This window comes from Heloderma suspectum, chromosome 4 (genome assembly GCF_057233095.1).
Source record: "Heloderma suspectum isolate Gila_16-S chromosome 4, 16-S_ref, whole genome shotgun sequence".
Lineage (NCBI taxonomy): Eukaryota > Metazoa > Chordata > Lepidosauria > Squamata > Helodermatidae > Heloderma > Heloderma suspectum.
The window spans coordinates 59575942-59591145 of record NC_139461.1 but is presented as its reverse complement, the minus strand read 5'-3'; the positions used below and the strand labels follow the sequence as shown (position 1 = coordinate 59591145).

The 15204-nt window shown below is 42.4% G+C and overlaps 1 protein-coding gene and 1 long non-coding RNA gene across 2 annotated transcripts in view; one reads left to right on the top strand and one right to left on the bottom strand.

Annotated features, from left to right (window-relative positions):
- Nucleotides 1-3019, top strand: part of LOC146346895 (uncharacterized) — a 16403-nt gene extending 13384 nt beyond the window's left edge. Inside the window, exon 2 of the long non-coding RNA XR_014790105.1 lies at nucleotides 667-3019. This is a non-coding gene — a long non-coding RNA (uncharacterized LOC146346895). The remainder of the gene's footprint in view (nucleotides 1-666) is intronic.
- The window catches only part of VCPIP1 (valosin containing protein interacting protein 1), a 20636-nt gene extending 5432 nt beyond the window's left edge, over nucleotides 1-15204 (bottom strand). Inside the window, exons 1-2 of the mRNA XM_084849394.1 lie at nucleotides 10770-15204; nucleotides 4426-4512 (exon numbers count right to left, since the gene is read on the bottom strand). Of these exons, the coding sequence (XP_084705520.1) occupies nucleotides 4426-4512; nucleotides 10770-13452 (2770 nt within the window). The 5' untranslated portion in view covers nucleotides 13453-15204. The remainder of the gene's footprint in view (nucleotides 1-4425; nucleotides 4513-10769) is intronic.

Here is a 15204-nt window from a genome sequence, read left to right as displayed (position 1 = left end):
AATGCCCATCAGAACAAAGCTATTTGCTAGTTTTCTAAAGGTGGAAAGCAAAGTCGATAGGTGGGCCTCTTTGGGCAGTGAATTGCACAAGAATTGTGTTACTTCTATTCTTCTCTCTGTAGCCCAAGCCACTTTACAGAGATTTTCATTAACTTTACTAGAAGGCTATAGAAAACTTGCAATGGAACTATGCAAATGTGATCAGATAGTCTGTACAGGTCAATTCTAAGACATCACTAGACCAGAAGCAATCCCTGTTACCTGCTCTTCTGGTTTATAACAAACTTGTAAGAAAAGCAGTGTTTGAAACTGGAATAATGACTGCGGATAAGAAAGAAAACAATCCTGCATGTTCTTATGTAGCAGGAGGACAAGGGAAAAAAGAGATGAAAAACAGATCATTTGTTACCTTTATTCAAGAGCAGACACATATGCCTATGAACTTTGTCCAAATAACATTTCTTAATATTTAAATAGGCATTTGGAGGAATGTGAAATACTTATCAACTTGTGTTTCAAGTTTTAAAATTGAATATAATATATACATTGGCCTGAAAAGGGGGTTTGGAAATGTCACTTTACAGTGAGACCTCTGCAGTTTATTAGCTAATGTGAGTCACCATCAGGGATTGTCCATTTCCTATAGCATGTTCTCTTCCACAATAGGGCTTTTACATAGAATTTATTCTTTGTTCGTGTGAAGACTCAGAGTCCTAGCTGGATAATCGCAGCTTTCAAAGAGAAGCACCAACATGGCAAAAACAGCTTCCTAGTTAAAAGTTCTCAATCCTAAAGGAAATCAACCCTGACTGCTCATTGGAAGGACAGATACTGAAGCTGAAGCTCAAATATTTTGGCCACCAAATGCGAAGAGAAAAGTAAGTGGAAAAGACCCTGATGCTGGGAAGGATTGAAGGCAAAAGGAGAAGGGGATGGCAGAGGATGAGATGGCTAGATAGCATCACCGATGCAATGAATATGAACTTGAGCACACTCTGGGAGAGAGCGGAGGACAGGAAGGCCTGGCGTGCTATGGTCCATGGGGTCACAAAGAGTCGGACACGACTTAACAACAAAAGTTAAAAGTTCAAGTGCTAAACAACAACAGGTAGCCTGCAGGCTACAGAACCCTCCCTGCTTTCAGGAGACAGATCAAAACAATCCTGTTCCAGAGAGCTTTTGAGATTGGTTTACAATGAATATTGTGCACTGTTACTGCTTATTTTGAATCTGGCTGTTGTCTTATGTTGTTTTGATAATTTTAGGCTAAGTTTTTATTATGATTTCATTTTATGGATGGGCAGCTATCTTTTATAGTGGAATACACATGTTTTAGATAAAACAAAAAGTGGGGGCCTAGCCTGGTTCAGGACTCCTGCCTTATAGAATTGTCTGGGGCTCACAAGATAGCGGCTTTCAGGAGGTGAGGGGAGAGAGGAATACCTTCTTTCATTTTCACCATCCAGAAATTGCCCTATGCCTCATAATGTACTTTTGAAGAGCTCCAGCTGGGGTCTGAATCCCAGCACCAACCCAAGATTTTTAGTGCTATATAGTGGGGGTGGGGTGACATTTCTGGAGAGTAAGAAAGGGAGAAGAGTGTGTGTTTTTCTTTTCTCTCTCCTGAGACATCCCCATATAGCGCAAGGATGGAAGTTAAACCTCCAAGAAACTATATAAGGGGATCAATCAAGTCAATTTTCCCACCCCCCTTCCTGTTTCCTTCCACCACCACCCCAGCTGACTCTCAACATTTTGTAGATCACAGAAGCTACTGAGCATCATTGGACTATTTTTTGGTGTTTTAAAGAACTTCTCTTTTAAATTTACAAATGGCTCAGACAAGGTTCTTCTGCCTAATTTGGGGCATTTCCCCCTCTCACTAAAGTCCTCAGTGGCACAGACCACTCTGCTCAGGAGCACAATCTTTGGATCCAGTCCACTGAAAAGTAATAGAAAATGCCCCCTATATTACATTCCTTTATTTCAGTTTCTAAATTTAAAAAGATACTATGCAAGTCATTTGTGTATGCCAGGGTTGCCAAAGCTCCTGAATCTGGGAGCTGCATATTATACATGCAGGAAATAGAATACCAGATAGTATTCATACTGTAATATCTGAGACCAGAAAGGAGGGATTCACACCAGGTGTTTCACAAAAGCAATTGTTTATGAAAGTGCATAAGAAAGATTAACAGTGCAAGCCTATACATGTCTACTCAGAAGTAAGCTTCAGTGAGTTCAATGAGCCTTACTCCCAAGTAAGTGAGTACAGAATTGCAGCCCCAAAGGTGTACCTGCTTATGTGTAATAGACACAACACTCTATTCAATATACAATTCATGTCAAATAGTATAACTACCAACTACTAGAAAATAGATGTAATTTTTGTTTGCTGTATTGCTCCATCTATAAGGAACCAACATTTAAATAGTTGACTCAGTTTTTAGTTGGGCTTGACCATTGGTCCAATCAACAGACAACTGAGCTCCTGCTTGCCAACAGAACAGAAGAAATGGCTTCACCTCCTTTTGCAGTAGGAAAATTCTATAATCGTATATAGAAACTAATATAGAAGATTGTCATAGGATAACTTGAGTGCTGTCTAGAGTGCCCTTTTTTGGGAGAAAGGCAGGAAACAAATCAAATAAATAAATAAATATTCTGTTGTTTGTTCTTTTATAACTGCATTTTACTGATGGACCTGGGATTTTTATATGCATTTTTGCTATATACTTTATTTATGCTTATTATTTATATTATTTAGTTATATTATTTTGAGAACCATTTTTTGTTAGAAAGGCATGCTACAAATCAAATAAATAAACAGAATAACAAACCTCTGCAAAAAGAATTATTCTTCTACAAAAGTAAACATGTGGTCCAATGGCTGTTGTTCAACTTGCATATAGATTCAAATTCCTATTAAGCTTTGAAGCAAACTAGGTGGCTTTGGACAAATTACTATTTCTCAACCTAATCCTTAGCTATAGGGTTGTTATGAGACTAAACCACCACTCTGACTTGGAGAAAAAGTACAGAATAAATAGGAAGTATCAGATGAAATCTAATTGATTTCCCTCTGCCAAAAGAAGGCTGCCACCAGCAGAATGGGGTGGGGCACATTTTTTAGTGATCCCCCCTTCCTCATGCCCACTAAATCTGCTCCAGAGGGTCCCCCAACTTTATGGAACACATTTTGCAGTGGCAGGGAGGAGGGGAAAATTGCTAAAGATAGTGCTCAACCCCTTTCTGACAGCGCCCATTCTTGTTCCGCCGATGGAAGCCTTCTGTCAATGGAGAGAAACTAGCTGGATTCCACCACTGATTTTAAGCTGAAGATTTTCAGAAGAAAATGTAATGGTGCTCCTTATAAGAATCTGCAAAATTCTGGCAGTCTAAAAACATTTAAAGAGGAATTAACTGCAGCAAGTTAATAATGCTTGGGGGATCTTTCTAAAAATGCAGTGGGATTCTTAAGGAGCTCTGTATCAGAAGACTAAACGTATGTTTTTAAGGGCTCAGAGTATGCTTAGTGAAAATCACATCCCACATGCTGAGAATAAAAATGTTATGAAGTCTTAAAGCATTACTGTAAACGTTTATACAAGCAACATGGCAAAGTTACTAGTTACAGTATTATATTCTTATGGATCCTATTTTATTGAAGCATACATAGCTCTTTCACATTGACAGTCTTTGTATGAAGCAATGAAATAAATGTGTTACAAACTCATTTTATTTTGATGCTAAATCAATATTTACCCTTACAAGCATCAAGCTCTGTGGAATCTGCTTGGTTCTGCAACAACACTTACAAATCTATGGGACACAAGCCAAATAGGTCCAGGGCAGCAGCCAATTTCACCTTCCAGCTTCAGCCCTCATGCCACATTGTATGTCACTCTGGAGAGTGCCCTGACCTTCAGCGGCAGCAGCGGGGGAAAAGTGGCAGGCTGAAGTGACCTGGTACACAACCAGACTAGCACATGAAGTTCTTTAGATCCTCACCTTCTTTTATGCTTTAAAGTCTAATTATACTTCACATTTAATTGTATCACATTTTCCTTTTGTTATTGACTTTAGCTCATTATTCAGATTGCGTTCCTCCACCAAGAAACTGGGCATGCATATAATTCAGTTCAATAAGCCAACAAAAACAATGCTAATTAGTCTGTGATAACAGTATCACCAACTCTTATACTTTAACCTCCAAAGTCAACTTTCTTTAAAATATGAAGCAATATGCTCTCTACTACATATACCTAATCAAAAATTGGTAAATTATTTTCTGTAGAAAGCCATGATAAAAGCTTATATTGCCAATTTCTTATACCAGGCTAAAGTAGTTAACACCAAAACAGCAAGTACAAAATGGTGCTGCTCACTGGAAAAAAAAAATTAGCACAGAGTTAGAAACTATACCCATTGTTTTCTTCATTATATTGTAGAACACACCACCCTGCTGGAACAAGTGAGGAAGCCCCTTTGCATAAGACCAAACATCTTCTCCTGTGGAATAGAAATAAAAGGTTAGTTAAAATAGTAAAATGGCAAAATATGAACAACTTATATATACATAAATACAAAAGCCAGTTCCCAGCACATCATCAAATTCTCCCCACATCCCATCACTCTCTAGCATGACCAAGAAACACACTTCAGATGGCTCCTTAAGTTCTACCATCGTCTAGAGGAGTCAGGATCATGTGTCCTCTGTAACAATTTAATAAGCAGCTGAACAGAAGACTCTTCTGTGTTGTATTGTTTTAATTTTGTTTCCAAGCTGCCTCGGAGACCACTGGGGGAAAAGGGCAGAGTATAAATTTTTAAAGTAAATTAATGATCCAACTATGCAGCTAGGATCAAACTTGCTTCTGAATAGCAGATTCACTAGGAATCAGCTGGGGTAGGGATCAGGTTTAGTGCCAACTCTAATAGTGCCCTGAGCACACCGCATACTCCCCCCACCCAACCACACAAAAGTGATAGTGGTTGGCTAGATCTTCAGTGACTAACATCTATCCCCCGCCCCCCTGAGATCCTTACAATATCCAAGACTCTGTCATAATGATATACATCTTGCTCATATATCTCCACTACTTTAATACTTGTTTATACCATTAAATAACTCACTACATACAGTTCAATGACATTTAACATTTAATCTCTCACACCTGTACGTGACTGCTCTAAGTCAGTAAAAATGCTTTTGCTAGCATCATGGAAAAATGGAACATTTTGAAATAAAGAAAATGTCTTGTATTAAAGCAAGCATTTAAGCTGTAGACAGTAATAGCTCAGGAGGCTAAAGTTACAATCGTATGGAGATAGACATCAGCCTCCAAACTCAGAGGCTGATGCATATCCAATGCAGGGTGTCTGGAGCACAGAGAGAACCCTCTCCTCCATGCTCTGGATGCCCTGCGATTTCATGCGTCTAGCCGGGGACATCGGAGCAGGACGGGGAGGCTGCGTGGCACATAGGAAGCTTCACAAAGAGGCTTCTGTGGTCTCCTCCCCTCCCCACCCCCGGAACTGCCCTGTTTTCACCCTCTTGCGGAGAAGTCTCCAGCACGGAAAGAACTGTACCAGCTATGAGGAGGTGAGGGAGGGGGCGGGGAACGTGGTTTCTGGGAACCAAGCTCGGAGCCCTGGCTCTGAGCTTGGTTCCCAGAAACCAAAAAATCCTATGGCCTTCTACACAGTGTCTAGTGGCCATAGGATTGCTCTCTCCCAGTATTTCAAAGGTGAAGCATTCACACCAGCCCATGATCTTTGCTCCAACATCCTCCACTGTCCAAATGTCTTCTGCTCCCTCAAAAGACACCAACCTTACTCCCTTGCTACTCCATATGCTTGGAAATGCCTCTCAGAACACTTGCATGACACCATCATTTTCAAATTATTCATCAAAACCCACCTTTAGTTCTTAAGTCCTACTGTAACAACCCCTAAGCACACATAACTGAAACAACTTCAGGTTGCTTCCCTGTTGACCCTTGCCTCTACTTCCTGGGTATTGAATTTTAGACTGCAAGCTCCCTGGGGAAGGGACCTGTCCTCTTGTACTCTAAAGTGCTGTGCACACTGAAGATGCTTTATAATAACCTAATATCCTTATTGGTTTTAAGTAATCAAGATCATGACACTGGCTTGCCTTCATTCTAATTTTGCTATGACTCATGTTCTCTTACTCCTGGGTAGACTGGGACTCATTTCAAATATTGTAAAGAAGATATTGTAAAGAATAGGTCGTGTTTCTACTACTATATGAATATCAGTGTTTCTACTATAATAAAGGGAGAGACATTCATGATCTTCTCCACAAACAGAGATCTGAAAGTCCCACATACCACATTACAATGGAAGAAAGGAAATAAGAAAGCATAAGTCACATTTCCTTTTAATTCCACTGGAAACCTGAGGGCCATTTCATACATTACATTGTGGTGTCAGAACAGTAGTAAGTGATCAACATTTAACTGAAGGTAAAGGAGATTTGCATACTTGGTGGAAACCCTAACAACCTTGATCATAAGCATTACGGAAAAAGATCGGTACTCTGTAAGTATATCTCAGTCAACAATAACATTCCGTTTTAAGCAACTTATAGTATACAATATGCCATCTTTCCCCACCCTGGTGCTCTCCAAATATTTTGGATTACAACCCTCATCAGCCCTAGCCAGCATAACCAATGGTTAGAGATTATGGGAGAGTTAGTCCAAAACATCTGGAAAAATCTAGTTCGGGGCATGCTGCAGTATGTGACATCCCAACACAACTTACATGATGGTTCAGTTCCACTGTAATGACAAAGCAAGCTGTGTTAAATATACTATTTAACATATACATGAAAATGTTGGGAAAGGCTATCCAGAGCTTTGGGTTCAGTGCCACCAGTACACTGATGACACCCAACTCTATCTCTCTTTTCCATCTAAATCCCAGGAAACTATTCTTGCTGTAAATCAGTGTCTGATGTCAGTAATGGAGTGGATGAGGGTGAACAACAAGTTGAAGCTTAATCCAGACAAGAGAGAGGTGCTCCTGGTTAGTCAAAAGGCAGATCAGGGAACAGGGGCTCAACCTCTGCTGGATCAGGTAACACTCCACCTGAAGACTCAGGCTTGCAGTTTGGATGCACTCCTGGACTTGGCCCTGAACTTGGAAGCCCAGATTTCAGCAGTGGCTAGGAGTGTGTTTGCACTGCTGAAACTACTACATCAACTGCGCCCATTCCTAGAGATTTCTGATCTGGCCACAGTGACATACGCCTTGGTTACATTCTGTTGGAGTACCATAACACCCTCTATGTGGGGTGGTTTTGAAAACTGGGAATTTCAGCTAATACAGAATGCTGCAGCCAGACTGTGACCAGTTACAGGGAGCATGTCACCTCCTTCTTACAACAACTTCACTGGCTATCAGTCTGTTTCCAGGCACAATTCAAAGTGCTATAAAGCTCTATATGGCTAGGGGCTGGGCTACTTGAAAGACCGTCTTCTTTCATATGAGCCTGCCCAGGTTTTAAGATCTTCAGAAGAGAACCTTGTCTTGGTACTGCCACCTTCAGATGTGCGTGTGATGGCAATGTGAGAGAAGACCTTGTTGGTGGCTGCTCCCAGGCTGTGGAACTCCCGGCCTAAGGAGGCTAGCTTGGTTCCCTCTCTGCTGACCTTCCGTCAGCAGGCAAAAACATTATTATTGAAGCAGACTTCGGGCACGTAAGTCGGTCTGTTGCATTGGGTGCTGTTTTATTCTGTTATTGTGGTTTTTAAAAAAATTATTATTATTTATTTTATCTCTGTACTGCCAATAGCCAAAGCCCTCTGGGCGGTTCACAGAAATGGCAAAAAATAATGCAAGAACTTCAATATACAAAATTTTAAAACAATTTAAACAGTTAGAAACAGTTACAATGAGATACCAGGACCTGATGGAACAACTGACATTAAAACGCCATCATATGCCATCAAATCCTTGGAGCAGAGGGCAGTTAACCTGGCGCTAAAAAGATGACAATGCTGGAGGACAGGTGGATCTCAGTGGTGAGACCATTCCACAGTCAGGGGGGCTACCACTGAGAAGGCTCTCTCCCTTGTTGCCACCCTTCAAGCCTCCTTCAGAGGAGGCACTCAAAGGAGGACCTCAGACGATCACTGCAGTGTACAGGTAGGTTAATACACTTTAATGTATTTGTTTGATTACTGCTTTAACCAAATTTTTATTGTAATTCATTTTTTAATTTCTTAATTATCGCTAGCCACCTTGAGCTTTGTTTTCTTGGTGGAAAGGTGGGGTGAAAGTTAAATAAGGGAGCAATCTTATGACCTCTAGACAGTGTCTGGGGGGCCATAGGATTGTTCAGTTTATTGACTCTGAGGTCAGAGACAGGGCTCTGACCTTGGAGCCAGTAAACCACGCTCCCTTGCCCCTCATAGCCAGCGAAGAGAGAACTGAGCTGGCTTCTCTGTGCTTGGAAACCTGAACATAGAAAAGGGGACGGTCTTGGGGGCAGGGAGAGGAGGAGACTGGGGAAGCTGCCTTATGCAGCTTCCTATGTTTGCCCCAGCCTCCTTACCTCCTGGTCCGAAGCATTGAGGTTAGACAGGCAAAATCACCCATCTAGCAAAAATGTAGGGTAGCCAGGGCATGGAGGTGAGGATCACCTCTGCATTCTGGCCACCCTGCATTAAGATGTCAGAGGCTGCTGACTATCAACATAGGATTGCGCGCTAAATATTTAATTACAAGAACAAGCCTGAAGGAATCTGCATATGCCTCAAGTGCAGGTTTTACCCCCTCCCTTTATTACTCCTGTGTGTGCAAGTAGATAGACAGCTTTTGACACTGAACTGCAATTTCCTGTTACATCTAAGTTTGTAAACCTGTGGTTTGCAAACAAGGATTAAATACAGGTTTGATATCCTGATTTATTTTAATCATAGTCACAAAAAGCCACGGTTCCCCAAATTTGGACAGAACAGGGAACTGCAGTTGGTTCAGAAGCAGAAATTTTTGATGTCCTCTTCCCATGGGTGCGGGGGGCACATAAGACCAATGCTTATACGGACTTGCTGTCCCAGTGACAAGCTATGGATTGCTCTGTCTGAACCAGACGACTCTAAAGATACAGTCCTCCAAGCATAAGGCACGTCTCCCATAGGAATCACAGGCAGCTGCTAGAGGCACAACCTTCAACCTGACTACTCTTCATCTAGTTTGTGGGCTCACCTTGTTTAGTCCTGAGACACACAAACCTACTGATCCCTTTTCTATCATGCAGTGTTTCTTTCCAACCAGCCCCCTTTTACTGACAGCATTGGAGCCCATGGGGCAATGCACAGTTTTATTTCAGGCATTCTGCTACCTGGAAATCTTTTCCTTAGAAACTATCTAAGGTGAAAGAGGGCACTTTCTTTTCTTTGTACCACTTTCCTATCTTACACTCAAGATGAGAACAAGAGCAACTAGGAAATGTATCTAACTTTGTTAAGACGTGGTTACATTTGAGGAGATACAATAATTTTTCCTAGAATGACAGAAGACTCATGACATCAAGAGTTTGACAAGCTTTGTTCTCAGTCACAAAAGGTACTCTTGACAGTTTCACTTTTGTTTTTTAGTTTCTATTCAGTTTCATTTCCAAGAGTAGATGCACTGTTAAGGATTCTATTCACAAGTTTCCACACTGCAACTTCCTTTTTCTATGAAATTATCATTTGCTTGGTTTTATTCATAGTGCTTTGACACACAAGCTTAGTTTTCAAATGTAAGCAACACAGACTATGTCACTCAGGGTGGTAAAAGAAGTGGAGGAGGAACAGCTCCTGGCAGTCTTCTGGAGACCTTAGGGTATTCTGCAGTTATCAAAAAGGTTTTAGCTGCAGCAAAACAATGCCTTAAAAACACACATTTTGTTTTTGGTCAACCAGCAGGAAACCAAGCAATACTTCTGATGTCATGCGCCCTGCAAGCTAATGACAAAGGCTGTGATACAATGATTTAATATGTAACACTGCCAATTAATTTGGTTTAAAAGGTTTATTAAAATATGACTTTCCATAGGTCTGGCTGAGTTGCAGAAAAACACTTGATATATTAAACACTGTAGCAATACATATTCCTTGACAAACTATTTTGCTTTCAAATGTGTGTTTTCAGAACACCAGCTCCTCAAGTCGAACAATTTGACTTCACTGAAACAATAAGTATTCTACTTGCTTGTCCTGTTGTGCATTAAAATGAAGTGTTAGACTTTTAGACAGTAAGGAAAATGATCTGTTGTGGTGAATAAGGCAAAATACATTCCAAAAGCTCATACACATGCTTTATGAACAGTATTCACAAAAAAGTGAACGAGACAGCAATTGTAAATCCAAGCACACAAAAACTATCTTTTGCTAGTCACCAGAGAAACATATTTCTACATAAGGAAGCAATAGGACTTCTAAGAGCTCCATTTATCAAAGCTCAGCATTATACAAAAATATATATGGGAAGAACTGAGAAGTCAGCGAAGTTCCCTTAGATCACATACAAGGACTCTCAAAACCAAAGCAATAGTTACAGGTATGGTAGAAAACAGAGAACAAGGTAGTTTCGTTATTTTTAAAAGGAGGAACTATACACACATGAAGGTCATGTGACCAGTGTGCGCTTCTCTCAGTTGGTTATATCCTGTATGCATTACTAGCGTTATAAAATTTGAGATTTAGGTACATTTTTCTACTTTGAAAAGGGGAAATTACATTTTGTCTTACCCATAAATGTTGCTAGAAGACACAAAGAGTACATTTCCTTGTCAATTTGCCCTTGGAGTTCCTTGGAAGAAATTTTACTAGTAACTGCAACATCATCATGTTTCACAGCATGGGCTGAGTGCAACGAAGTAGTTTGGCAACTATCCTCCTTCCCTTTGAGGATCTCTATAGTTACTCTGTCTCCATGCAGCAGAGGAACAGGTTCATTTTCCTGCCCTTCTTTGGGTGGCAGAAGCTCTTTGGGAGGAAAGCCAAAGCGAATGCATTGCAATTGAGGAGGAATATTAAATTCTCTAGCTATGCTTTCTTGCAATTCTAGAAATGTGGTTGTGGACTTCAAGGTGAGCATGGCCTGCCGACCATCATTTGTTGTTATGCGTATTTTCTTTTCTTTTGTAGACGTTGGGGAATAAGGAGCCTTGGTAGGGGTAGCTGGTGCAGAGGATGCCCCCTCTGGAACAGCACCAGGGGAAGCAGTTCTAACTGTCCCTTTTTGAACTTGTTTCAATTTTTCAGTTTTTCGTTTCTGCATTAAAGGTGCATGTTCTGCAATGTTTTGCTGAATAGTTCTTTCAGTTTTACTCATGTTCAGCTCTTCTTTGTGCAATGTTTTTGTTTTCTGCCCAGTAAGAATAATTTTGGTTGGAAGCTGAAATTCCAAATCTTGTCCTTGTTGCACATCATCAGCTCTTCGGGCATGAGCACCATCAATGTTTACAGGTGTATAGTCATCGGGGTTCTTTTTGGCTGTTTGATGCAAAATTGTATTGACAACTTTCTGGACAAGAATCTCACTACCAAATTCTCCGGGAAAATGCTTAGTGACAAGTTTCATTGCGACATCATACACGTTGCTGTTCAAAGATGGATCACTTTCATACTGGAACCAGTACACTGTCTCTCTCACCACTCTCCCTCCCCACTCTAAAGTAATAGGGAAAGCTTCAGGGAGATTGTCATATTCTTTACCTTCCCAATAATGCTTGAATCCACAACCACATTTGCCACCTGTAGATCTAGTATTAGTTCTGTCCCCATCCAAATACACAACGGAGCCATCACTTCTGACACGACGCACCAATGTGCCATGGCACCAATTACAGGCAGTCAAACTACTCAAACTGTAGTCTGGTACAAGTACATCCTTCACAGAGTTATAGGAGCAGACTAAATTGTTAAGAGGGAAACTATAATTTTTATCAGGCCTTAGCTGGCCATGGGTACTTTTTGCCAGATTGTACAGTTTCCCTCCTGGAGCCAACCAGTCTGGAGGAACATGAAGTTCTGAAAGGGCACCACAAATGAGACACTTGTGAAGGCGGTTGTCCACCACTGCCTTTTTAGCAGCTGCTGTGACATCTTCAGGCTGAACTCCTATTACACCAGTCCGTCTGTAGAAATATTGATGTACATCAGCTACTAAACTGGGATGAATACCATGCTTGTCCATAAAAACCTCCTCCATGGCAGCAACTAACCTCATCAGGTATTTGTCTTGCAAACTTCTGTCTCCTCCTATCACACAGCCACCATCCTCTTCCAATTTGATGTACTTTTTAATAAGGTCCTGAGGTACTCCCCAAGCTTTAGGAAGTAATTTCATAGGCAATTTAGGCAAAGCAGCACCTTTTATTCCAACTAGGGGAATATAATGGTTACGTCCAGAACTACTCCAGGCAATACAAATAGGTTTGTTCAACATGCCATCTTTTCCCATGCATTTTTCTTCTGGTATCAATCCAGGAAGGAAAGTGGCGGAGTAGTCCCCTGAACTACGCATTCCACTCAGGGAATCCAGGAGGATGATGGGCCGGTGTAGCACATTGGCTAATCCAAAGATGTGGATATTTCGAAGGCCCATTGGTACACCCTCTGGGGGAATGAACAAAGGGTCACATTCATTGATTATGTCTTCCCATTCTGCCACATCAATGAAGTCATGAAAAAGGGCTTTGTAGTGGCTGAGATTCTCCATAAAGTGCTTCTTGAGGTTCTCCCGCAAAGCATGCCAGAACAGCTCCCTGCCCACCAGCGCCCGGGAAATTGCATGGACCAAGCAATGGCCATCACCGTCCACGTGGACTGGGATGAGGCACTCTTGGCTGTTGTTGGCCTTCTTGATGTCCTCCAAGGTGTCATGCAAGTAGAGGAGGCTACCTGAGCGATCTTTGCCATAACCTACAGTGTCAACATGCTCAGGCTCAATAAGGAAGGCACGGTCCCCAAGAAGAGCACAGTCAAAGACATCTCCCTGGTTCATCTCAGTCAAGAGCTTGGCCTTGCCCGTCTGTTTGTCCATGCCATAGCGGGCCAGGATCGGAGACAGCAGCTTGCAGTGGTAGTTGGACAGGCCCATGACTTTCACCAGCTCCGTAGTCTTCCTTGGGGGGCCCGCCCCGCTCGCCCCCAGCAGCGCGTTCCGTAGCAAGTTGTGCAGCACCAAGTCCGGGTCCGTCACCTCCTCCACCCCCAGGAGTTGCCGCTGCTCATGGCGTTGCCCGCAGTCCGTGCACTCGATGCTCCCGCTGCTCAGAGGCCCGTGCGCCGGGAAGAATAAGCGCGCCTGGCACTTGGGATCCGGGCAAGTGCCCGAGAAGATACGCCGGTCCCTCTTCTTCGAGACCGGCGCCGCCACCGGCTGCTGCTCCTGCTGAGGCGGATGTTGCTGAGGCGGCTGAGACATCGCTCCGCGCCGCCGCCGCCTCTTGCCTGCCCGCCCGCGGCCGGTCTCCTTCCCCGCTCGCTTCGGCTCGCGCCCCCTCACAGGTTCATCCCCTCCTCCCCCACCGTAACGGACGGCGCCTGACAGAACCCGCCCTGCCCCTGACGCGGAGCACCGACCCAACAGCGGACGCGGAAGCCTCCGGCACCACCGCTGACTACCTCTTCACAGCCCTGGCCGTTGCCCGCAACGTAACGGCCTTTCCCCTCCCTCCTTCCAAGCCAAAGGCGCAAGCGCAACCTGCTGAGGCAGACGGGAGTTGTAGTTTCTTCCGCCCAGGAAACTGAACCGTGTGGAATTGGCGCCTATGCGACGATAAAACTACCAGTACCGTCGTGCAACGCAGAACAGGAACAAATCGAGGGAGAGGGTGGGGGAATATTTTTGCACAAGGGCGACTGGGAAATGTAGTACTTCGTAGCGGGAAGGCCTACGCGCGGTCGGAGAGACAGGAAGCTAAAATGAATACATTTCCTAGAATGCTCTGCGGCTGTCCCTCGTGATTTCATGATGTTAGTTGGAGGGGAAAGTCTGAGTAACAGAGTTGGTGATGTGGTTAAAGTGACTTACGCGGCTCAGTCCTCTGACATCGCTTACTCTTCTGCGCGTGTACATAGGCTTACAGCTTGGGGCGCTTCATAAGGGGAAGTAACTAAACATAAAATGCTTGGGATTCAGTTGTATTTCCAGCTACTTTCAGCCTTATGATTATTAATAATATTATAACGAATATTATTATTCGTTACGTATTTAGGATCAACCATTTTATATCATGGAAAGGAAAGGTTCCTCCTGTGCAAGCACCGAGTCATTGCTGACTCCTAGAGGGACGCCGCTTGCGCTGGCGTTTTCATGGCAGACTATAGCGGGGTGGTTTGCTATTGCCTTCCCCAGTCGTGACTACCTTTCCCCCAGCAAGCTGGGTACTCATTTTACTGACCTCAGAAGGATGGAGGGCTGAGTCGACCTGAGCCGGCTACCTGGGACCCAGCTTCTGCTGGGATCGAACTCAGGTTGTTGGGAGAGTTTCAGTTGTAATCCCACTTCGTTAAATATTTATGTTTAATCCCCAGTTTTACCTTGCTTTTATTGTGTTGTTGTTTTGAACTTCTTTAGGGTCATACATTATGTTTTATTGTGTTTTTAATATTGTATGGTTTTAAGTTTTTATTTTGTGAACTGCCCAGAAAGCTTCAGCTGCTGAGTGAAATAGAAATGTAATAAATAAAAAAAAAATAGAACTTTATTAAGTTTAATTGAATAATTAATAATAAACCGGTAAAGAATTATGACGTTAACAGCAATACATACCCATTTTATATGGCAAGCAGCTGTTTTGAGTTTTCTCAGCAACTGATGCCCAAATGCTTCAGCTTTCATCCTGCTTTATCTTAATCCATGTATTCCTTCTGTTGAAGGCAAATTGTATGTCATATATGATGGTGTGCATTATTCCAGAATTTTGAAACAAGCTCTGTAACTTTTTGCAAAACAAATATTAGAGTTCCAGATGGACCCAAGCATCAGGGTGCTGTGCATGTTTGCTTAGAAATTAATTCCAATGTGTTCAGCAGATCTTATTTTCAGATAAGTATTTATAGGGTTGCAGCCTTTAACATTTTTTATTGGCAACTCTAACTGTTAAATTTAGGCCACAGTTATCATCCTTACCATATCATCCCTAAATGTATCAGGTTTTATAAAGTGATATTT